The sequence below is a fragment of the Fukomys damarensis genome, unplaced genomic scaffold (assembly GCF_012274545.1).
Source record: "Fukomys damarensis isolate Sample0158 unplaced genomic scaffold, DMR_v1.0_HiC HiC_scaffold_24, whole genome shotgun sequence".
Lineage (NCBI taxonomy): Eukaryota > Metazoa > Chordata > Mammalia > Rodentia > Bathyergidae > Fukomys > Fukomys damarensis.
The window spans coordinates 6,923,559-6,932,512 of NW_022900936.1; the positions used below are offsets into that span (position 1 = coordinate 6,923,559).

Here is an 8,954-nt window from a genome sequence, read left to right on the forward strand (position 1 = left end):
TTTTTTTTTTTTGAGATAGGGTCTTGCTGTGTAGTTTAGGCTGGTGTTCAATTCACTACATAACCCAGGCTGGCATCAAACTCACTGTGATCTTCCTGTCTCGGCCTCTTGAATGCTGGGATTACAAGTGTGCACCAGTTCATCTGGCATGGTCTTGCGTTCTTAAATTGTCATTCCCAGGGCTGCGGATGTAGCTCAGTGGCACAGCAAGCACAAGGTCCTGAGTTTGATTACCAGTGCAAAAAAATTGTCCTTCCCAGCTATGAAAAAAGTCCCTTTTTAAACTTTCTAATGGCTGCCAAAGGTGGGGCAAAGAGTTCCCACCTCACCTCGCACATGGAAATCAGGTAAGGAGATGGGTCTGGAGGCAACTTGAGAAGTTTTTAGGTCTCTGGTCATCCAGCCGCCAACCTGCCCAGTAGAGTTTTACTAGTGTTCAGAAATCAGTAACATACAGAAAGCATGCAGCCCTGTGTTGGAAGTACCAGCCAAAGAACACAAGGCTGTGTTTCCAGCCCACCACCCGCCAGCAGTATTATTCTGGGCAGCTGCTTTTTACTGCACAGCTCCGCTTCCTATCTTTGAGTGAGCGGCGGCCAGCTGGAGGCCGAGGTCTCCCATGTGGCGTCCTCAGAGGGGTGCAAAGGAGTTTTGTCAGCCTGGTGAAACCAACACAACCCTGCAGGGAGGCTCATAGCCTTGATTCAATTCCTAGTGCAACTGGGGTGCAGGGGAGAGGCAGAGCTGCCTGCAGGGGCGCTGTTCAGTCCCTATACAGACACAGCCCAAGTGGACACCAATGTCACTAATGTCCCCAGGACTTTTGACCTTCTGAACACAAGGAAGAATTTTCAGATCTATATGGCAACTGATCGAATGCATTGCTTTCAGTAGGTGCTGCAGATTCTGATTGTCTCAGTTGCCAGATGAATGGAGAAACGAAGTTTTGTGCCTATTGCTGTAATTACCTGTTTTTCCAGGTGTAATTTGCATTGTGTGTCTTTTAATTTTTTTTTTCTTTTTATGGCATGGGAGTGAACCCATGCTAGGCAAGCACTCTACCACTGAGTTATCTCTAGCCCTTTTTATTTTTTATTTTGAGACAGGATTTCACTAAGTCATTAATTTGCTCAGGCTGGCCTCAAATTCCAGATCGTCCCACCTCAGCCTCCTGAGTAGCTAGGATTACAGACTTACGCTACTGTACCTGACAGCTTGGTTTGTATTTTCATGGCCAGGATATGCCTTCAAAAATCAGAGGCCAGTCCATCTTCCTTCTACAACAAAGTGTCCTTTCACTGGTACTACACGTCATTGTACTACCTGAGGCCAGTTATGTGGGGATTGTTTCCCTAGAGACTCTGAAGGTGCGCTGCCCTTTGGCCCCGTTCTCCCTGCAGTCTCTCTTCTGACTGAAGACCTCTGAGGTTAATCAGGAGAAAGCCCAGTCTGACACCCCTGCTCACTCGTGGTCCCCCCGTCCCACCGCACCCCCAGCCTTGACTCAGGAGCCTGTAAAGAAGTGCCCTGATCACAGCCACGCCTCAGTACCGGAGCTCTGAGGACAGAGGGCTGAAAGATGGATACTCAGAGCTGAGGATCTAGTTCAGTGGCACCCGTGCAAGGTTCTGAGTTCCATCCTTGGTACCAGGAAAAAAAATGATGGGTACTCAGGCAGACCATGACCAGGTTTGAAGTCTCTCGACCCCGGGTTTGTCTTTAAACCATGAAGAAAATTCCTTTCTCCAGGCATGTACTGCATCATTCACACAGGAAAGGAAAAAGAGCTGTCTTTTCCTTTGCTCTCCTGCCTAGACCAGGTGAGAGGGGTCGTTACTTCAGAAATGCCACAGGACGCTGTGTGACAGCGACAGCCCCTGTTGGCACAGTCACCCCCTCGCCTTCCCTGCCTTCCTATTTGCAGTAAGGGTGAACCACACCTGGTGGGTAGGAGACAGGAAGTTGGGGTGGAACTAGCTTCCGGGCTGGGGGTAGCTGCATGGTAAAATGTTTGCCAACGGCACAAAAACAAGAACCATAGCTTTTTCCAGAGGCTGCGGAGGACTCAGTGATGCCAGCAAGGTGCTGAGCATTGAGTTGCTCATTCTGTTTGTTTGTCTGTTGTGCAGGCTTTGGGTTCAATGTGACTAACAGTAACCCCACCGTATGCATCAATGACCTCATTGAAGAATACAACAAGCAACACGGAGCAGACCTGAAGCCCTTAAGAGCTGATTGTGTCATTGCCAGGGCCGTGACAGTGCTGGAGAGACTCATCGACATGTTTCAGGACCAAGGGCCCAATGGCATCCTCCCGCTGTATTATAAATACTGGGTCCACAGGTCAGTGCCCGCAGGGCCTTTATTAGGTCAGTAGTTCGGCATCCGAAAGTAAGGGCGGGCACAGTCTGAATAATAATAATGATGTGTTACCTCTGGGACGGAGAAACTAGAAGACACCACCTGACTGAGTTAGCCCTCTGGGGCCAGGAGCAGCCGGTGGGGTATATGGAAAGCACCCTAAATTCAGCCAGTGTGACTGGCACATCTAGAGGTGAGGCACTCGACAGCTATGGTTCTCAAAGCAAGATCCCCAAGCCGCCTGGCAGCCTCATCTGGGAACTTGTTAGAAATGCAAATTTGCGCGCAGGACGTACTATACCGGAAGCTGGGGTGGGGCCCAGCGCTGTGCTTGCAGGTGCCACCTCCCTGCCTCCTCCCTGAAGAAGTCAGTGGAGGGCACTGTTGTTTTGCTAGGGAGACGCACACTAAAGTTTAAGCACCAAGGGTCATGATGCCTGGAGCTTAATTTTTCATGATGCAGAAAGATGAATGTGGGTCAAGAGAAAAAGCAAATTCGGAAATGCTGTCAGTTGTTTGAATAAGTAAAGGGGTAGGGGAGGGCAGTGGACTATTCTGTCAGGTTTTCTGTAGGTTTGAAACTCTTCAGAATAAATATTTGGGGTGAGGAGACCTGGAGTTGTGGCTCAGGGATAGAGCGCTCACCTGGGATGTATGAGGCCCTGGGTTTCATCCCCAGCACGTCAAAAGTTAATGTGAAGTTTTAAAAACTATTTAAAAAATGGGGTGGGTTCTCTACTTTGAAAACTGTTGCCGAGGATGTAAGTAAACAGTTGCTTTGGGAAATGACCAGAAGAAGCAGGAGCAGAATGATACTGTCCAACTTTATAAGACAGTCTCTTCTCTCTCCTCTACCTCTGTCTCAGCTGCAAAGTCTGAGTTACGGGTGTCCAGGACCACTGGGCTGGGGGAGCAGGGTCAGCAGTGTGATGATCAGAGTCCAGAGAAGTCCACACCCTGGTTATTTATTTTTTATTTTATTTTTTTACACAGAGTCTTACTATGTACTTCAGGGGATCCTCCTGCCTCAGCCTCCCTAAAACTAGGATTATGGGCATGTACCAGGCCTGACTAACCCTGGTTATTTAACAGTAATGCAAACAAAGCCTAGAGGGGTTGCCCTGTCACCGTGCCCAGCCTCAGGCCTCTCCCAGGACCCCCAAGTCTTCAGTAGAAGGAATGGTCATTTTTGCCAGCCTTCCCTCACACTCTGCTTTCTTTGCAGTGGCCAGCAAGTACGTCTGGGCAGCGCTGAGGGCCAGAAGGTGTGGATCGTGGGTCTGGATGATTCCGGGTACCTGCAGGTCCACCAGGAGGGCGGCGAGGTGGTGACCGTGCACCCGGACGGCAATTCCTTTGACATGCTGCGCAACCTCATTGTGCCCAAGCGGCGGTAGCCCTGGCTGGGGCTGGCCGGGCTGGGCGTGACCGGGGCGGACTTAGCCCGCAGCAAGCCATGGGATCCGTCCTGCTGCCTGCGCTTAGTGGAGACCTGGGAAGCTGGGAAGCTAACATAGTGTTCAGGGTGATGTTTCCTCCCTCCAGCCATTTGTTAACTCTCTTTTTCTTTTTTCTATTTTTCTGATTTTTAAAGGTTTGTTGTTTTACTGAATGTTTGAAGATGCTTCCGGGTGGAAGGGAGACAGGTGAAAATTTAGGTAAAGCCCCACGTGGGTGTGAAGTCACCCCCTTCCTTTGAGCTTGGATTTGTGTTTACTGGGGGAAATCGTTTACATGGAAACAGGAATCGAATTCCAATGATCTTCTAGTAGTGGAGGCCTTTTCAGCCTTAAGCTAGTAAAAAAAAAGCAAAGGAGAAACGCCCTGGGTGTTGGGTGGCTTATTGGAGGGGCAGCGGCCCTGTCTCCCGCCTCCAGGGAGGGGTTTCCCAGCTGGACAGTTGTGTCAGTGGAGAGAGGAGGAGGCCGATCCCTGTGGTCCCAGAACAGCCAGTGCCTAGGCGTAAACACCTTGGAATCCGTTCCTTATCCTGAGTTGTTTTGGGAACTTTTCCTCCTGAGTTCCGTTTGAAGGCCAGGATTAAGCCCAAGGCCCTTCAGGTGTGCAGGAGGCAGTCAGCTCTGCAGCTGGAGGTGAAGGCGCTCTCCTGCCCCACACAGCAGGACTCTGGGAGCTTTGAAGGAAGTCTCTGGGTCGTCTGCACACTGCGTACGCTCAGAAGGTAGAGTGCATGGCATTGTACGTCTCGTTGTGTTTGACACAGGGTCTCGCTATGTATTTCTGCATAGCTCAGGCTGACCTTGTACTCATGGTAGCCCAGGCCGGCCTCAAACTCACAGCGATTTCCCACTTCAGCCTCCCAATGCTCGTGCCACCACACCTGATACGGCATTGGATTTGAAAGTCTTAAGTTTTTGCTCTCTACTTCCTTCTGTTGCCAAGAAAGAAAGCCGTCAGTGTGCCTCCGGGTAGATTTAAAAGAAGACCATCAAAACCTGATGTCCTAAAAGTCCCTGTGGCAGGACAGAGGAAAGGAAGCCTGTATGTTTGCCGTCTCTGTGTACACCGTGCTTCCCACAGAGCACACCTGTGACTCTTTAGCCTCGAGAGGCCAAGTGCTGTTCGCGCTTCTCACTTCCCACCAGCCCCAGCTGAAATCAGGGGAAAGAAAACTCGACACCGTGCTCAGCTTTTTTTTTGTACTGGGGATTGAACTCAGGTCCTTGCACTTGTGAGGCGGGCAGCAGAATCCACACTCAGCTTTGAACAAAATCCCCTCACTGTAAACCAGCCCCTTCTTCACACTGGTTTTACGCAGCCAGGCTAATTCCAGAAACCTGCAGTTTTCAGTATAAAATCTGCCTACCTTGAGCCAGGCATACATAGCCCCCATAGGAAGAAAATCACCGTGTTTAGTTAAGTGTCCCAGCCTGATCTGTGTGTTGGAAATGTAACTGTAAGAGGACTTCAGAAGTCATGTTTGCAATTAGAATTATTTTTCTGAAGAAATCACTCTGTCTGCCATGGCCAGGTCTCCTGGAATGAGTGACGCACTGAAGTCCACTGCGGTCTCATGGGGCCAGCGCTGCGGCTTTGTCTCTGAACACCTAGCAGAAGGCAGGTCAACCCTCAGAGCTGCCATGGTGGTGGTTTTGAATTTCTTGGGGGAATTATTTAATGAAAAACATACTGTGTTTTGTTTTAAACGGAGGCTTATTGTAGATAGCTCTGCTATGGGAGGAAAAAACATTATCATTTAATTTCCTTTCGTAAATTAAAACTGATGAAGTGTGGCCGTGTCAAAGCACCCCAAGATGTCCCGTGTGTACCACTCGGCCCTGCGAAGCCAGCTTGGGGACATTCTTGCATGTGCAGGACAGCCCGCCACCTTGGGGAGACAAAATTAGGCTGCACTTTCCATAAAGCTGGTTTTGCCTCACGTGAACCAAAGACTCCTGAAATTCTGCTTCATAGAGAAAATGAAGGCCCTTTTACAGCTCGAGCCAGAGAAGTCCATCTGCTGTGCCAGACTCGACGACAGAGCTTTAATATCTTCACTGAAACTTGACATTTTCTTTATCATCTTTAAAACAGGGCTGTTCAACTCAAGGTCACTGCAAGCGTTTACAGCACTGGATTATCATGCCCCAGTTTAAAGTGCGTCGAGAGTTTGGTGTGGTGGCGCACGTCTGTAATCCCAGCACTGGCGAGGCTGAGGCAGGAGGATCCCCAAGAGTTCAAGGCCAGCCTGGGCTATATGGCAAGACCCTGTCTCAGAAAACCAAAAAAGAATAAATGGCATTGTGTATCTACCACATTTTGTCAGAAGGCAGGGGATCCTAGATTCTGGATTCCTGGGGCAGTGGCCAGTGTAATAGGACACAGTGACAAGGTTCCCCAGGTCCCTGCTGGGGTAGCTCAGGAGGCCTGGTGGGTGTGGCGGAGGTGGGCAGGAAGGGTCTGTGCCTGTGAGTGACACTGCAGAGTGCTCACGTTATCTGACTTGGTAACAGGTGGCCCACTGGCTGCGCTGGGCCTCCTCCCTTGGCTGCACATTGAGGCAGGACAGGAGGGCCATGCCCAGCATCCCTGCGTGTCTTTGAGGGAAAGTGTCAACCTTGGCTTTTTTCTTCAGCTTTTCAAAGAGTCATTTCTGAAAAGAATCACTTTGAACCAATGCCTATAAAAAGCAAGTCTACCAAAATAAACTTAAATCTTTCTCTGTGGTTCAGGCTCATTCTTGTTTTTAACCCACAAATTTCATTTTAAAAAATAGGCTGCTTTTGGTAATAGGATTTTTTATTTGTAGTTAAACATTTTTTTACAAAATAAATAAAATGTTTTTTCATAATAAGGAATATGTATGAATTTCTAAAGTGTTAAGAAGCCAGGTATGGTAGTTTTTTGTTTTTGTTGTTGTTTGTTTTAATGTAGTTTTGACAGTAGAGAAATCTTATTACTCCAAAGAAAATTAGCAAAACCCAGAAAATTAAAAATGTTTTCACTCTGTTGAGGAATAAGTTGAATGTAACAGTTTAGATTGTTCTTTAGGGATTTTTCTTAATCGTTTGTGAAAACCAATTGATCTTTGTTAAAAGTATTTCCCCCTGAGGTCTTAGCCTTATGTATCACACTTAGGAATGGTATGAATCCTGCATTTCTGATAACTCAGTGCATCAAAATGAGCTACTGTGATTTTATGGAATTTATTAGAAAATACCCTTTTGATTCCATTTCATCTGCAGCAGCCCCCTCCGTCTGCCTCCGATGTCTTACAGCTCCAGAAAATCAGAATCTGGTAAACTTCATCCTGGGGCGCTGGTGCTGCCCCTCCTTGGGGCAGACCCAAACTAGGAATGGGAAGGCTTTTCTAGAAAGCAGCTTCAGAGAATAAAAAGGCATTTCACTGTTGGAGGGTCCTGTGGAGGGCCCAGCTGGTCCTGAATTAAGCTGATGTCTCAGATCCACTTGGGCTGAATTTGTCTTTGTCAACATGGTACATTAGGATCCCTTACAATTTTTTTTCTGTGAAAGAGGCAGATATATTAAAATGCGTCCTCTTTGCCTGCCAGAGACTCACAGAAGCCTGGGATTGATACCTCATTGGCTGCAGTGTTCGGACTCTTAAAAGATGATGCTATCAGGTTGCCATGATAACAGCAGGGTCACTTTGGGGGAGCCCCTGGCCATCTTGAAGCAGCCTTCAGGGGTATCTCCCTTCCTCTTCTAGGCTGTAAAAACTGGTGTTGCTTCGGATGAGGCGCTCTCCAGTAGCCCACTTTCTTTTCCAAGTACACAAGCACTCTTTGTTAAGCCTATTTACATTATCATCCGTAAGTCTACAGCACGATCATTTTTTTCAGCAGTTACCTCTGGTATCGAACCGCTGCCAAAGCCATTGTGATTTGTATTTACTGAACGCAGCCCCAAGGGTTAATAACCAAATAGACACGAAAAAGCACGTTTCGGTACTTTATTGAAAAATGTTGGTGACGTCTCCTACTTATCAAAGCTACACCTCCCAAGAATCATGGTTTCATCAGGAGATGCATGGCTTTCCTGGCACGCACACTGCGACAGCATGGAGCGGGGGAGAGGTGTGCTCATCCAGCCCCGCCTGGTGACGCACGTGCGATCTGCTCACTGTGGCTCCGCAGGGACAGAGGGTCCTCCTGAGCGACAGGGCACTGGCAGGTTCTGGAAGGTCCTCAAAAGATGTGAAAACCCCTCCGCTCAGGAGGTGGAAGAAGTTTCCCGAAAGTAAACCGTTTTCGAAAAAGCAGCAAAACGACACGGTGCTTATGTAGCACGGAGCAAATCCAAAGTCTGCGGCTCAACCCGTCTGTCCGAACCACAGCCACGACGGGACCTTTCATTGACTGCCTCTCTGAGCTAAAACCACCGAAATGCAACAAGAGTAACGGAAGCTTATTTTTCAAACACCGCTGGTGCTTCACACGCGAGCTGTCCACCCGCTGCACACAGCGACACCTCCGAGGAAGCTGGGTGCGGCGTGGAAGACGCTCGGAGTGCGTCCATCCCGGCCGCATTCCGGGGCGGCCCTCGCGTCTCCGTATTGCACGTCCCTCACCTAAGTACCGCAGGGCAGTGCTGGAGCTCGCGGCAGCAGCACTCTTCTGCGTTCAGTGCCTTCCGCTGCATTCTGAAGTGCTGTTCCTCGTCCCTGGGGCCGAGGCCGGAAGCGCTTGTTAACGCGTTTGTGAGGCACACCTGCGCGCGCGCGCACTGGGCTGGGCTTGATTTTTGTGTTCAAGAAAGGATTAAATTTTTTAAACATTAGTAAGACTCATGAATGACTTTAAAGACAGTGAGTTGTCTATGCAGAGGAGAAGAAAGCTTCGCGCCTGTGGCCACCGCCTGGAATCGGGGACCCTGTGTGGGTGGCTCCCTGTCTTCGCGTGTCCGTGAGTCGCGATGCCTTAGCTCCCCCATCGCCAGGACTGGGGACGCGGGGTGGCGAGAGGCCCGCAACTCGACTCCAGGGGGGAGAAACCAAGTGTTCCCCATCGAAGGCGGGGAGACGCTCAGCGCTGTCCCGGGCCCGCTGCTGGCAGGACTGGGACGGACGGTCCTTGGCCCCCGCGTCCCCTTCTGCGGCGCAAGTCTCAGGT

The 8,954-nt window shown here is 49.5% G+C and overlaps 2 protein-coding genes across 3 annotated transcripts in view; one reads left to right on the plus strand and one right to left on the minus strand.

Annotated features, from left to right (window-relative positions):
* The window catches only part of Hlcs (holocarboxylase synthetase), a 169,628-nt gene extending 165,459 nt beyond the window's left edge, over window positions 1-4,169 (plus strand). For both annotated transcript variants that reach the window (XM_033755967.1, XM_033755968.1), the window contains exons 9-10: window positions 2,130-2,343; window positions 3,587-4,169. In XM_033755967.1, coding sequence (XP_033611858.1) covers window positions 2,130-2,343; window positions 3,587-3,758 — 386 coding nt within the window. In that variant the 3' untranslated portion in view covers window positions 3,759-4,169. The remainder of the gene's footprint in view (window positions 1-2,129; window positions 2,344-3,586) is intronic.
* A 4,490-nt stretch (window positions 4,170-8,659) lies between these two features.
* The window catches only part of Sim2 (SIM bHLH transcription factor 2), a 43,351-nt gene continuing 43,056 nt past the window's right edge, over window positions 8,660-8,954 (minus strand). The window contains exon 15 of the mRNA XM_010636612.1: window positions 8,660-8,934. Within this exon, the coding sequence (XP_010634914.1) occupies window positions 8,660-8,934 (275 nt within the window). The remainder of the gene's footprint in view (window positions 8,935-8,954) is intronic.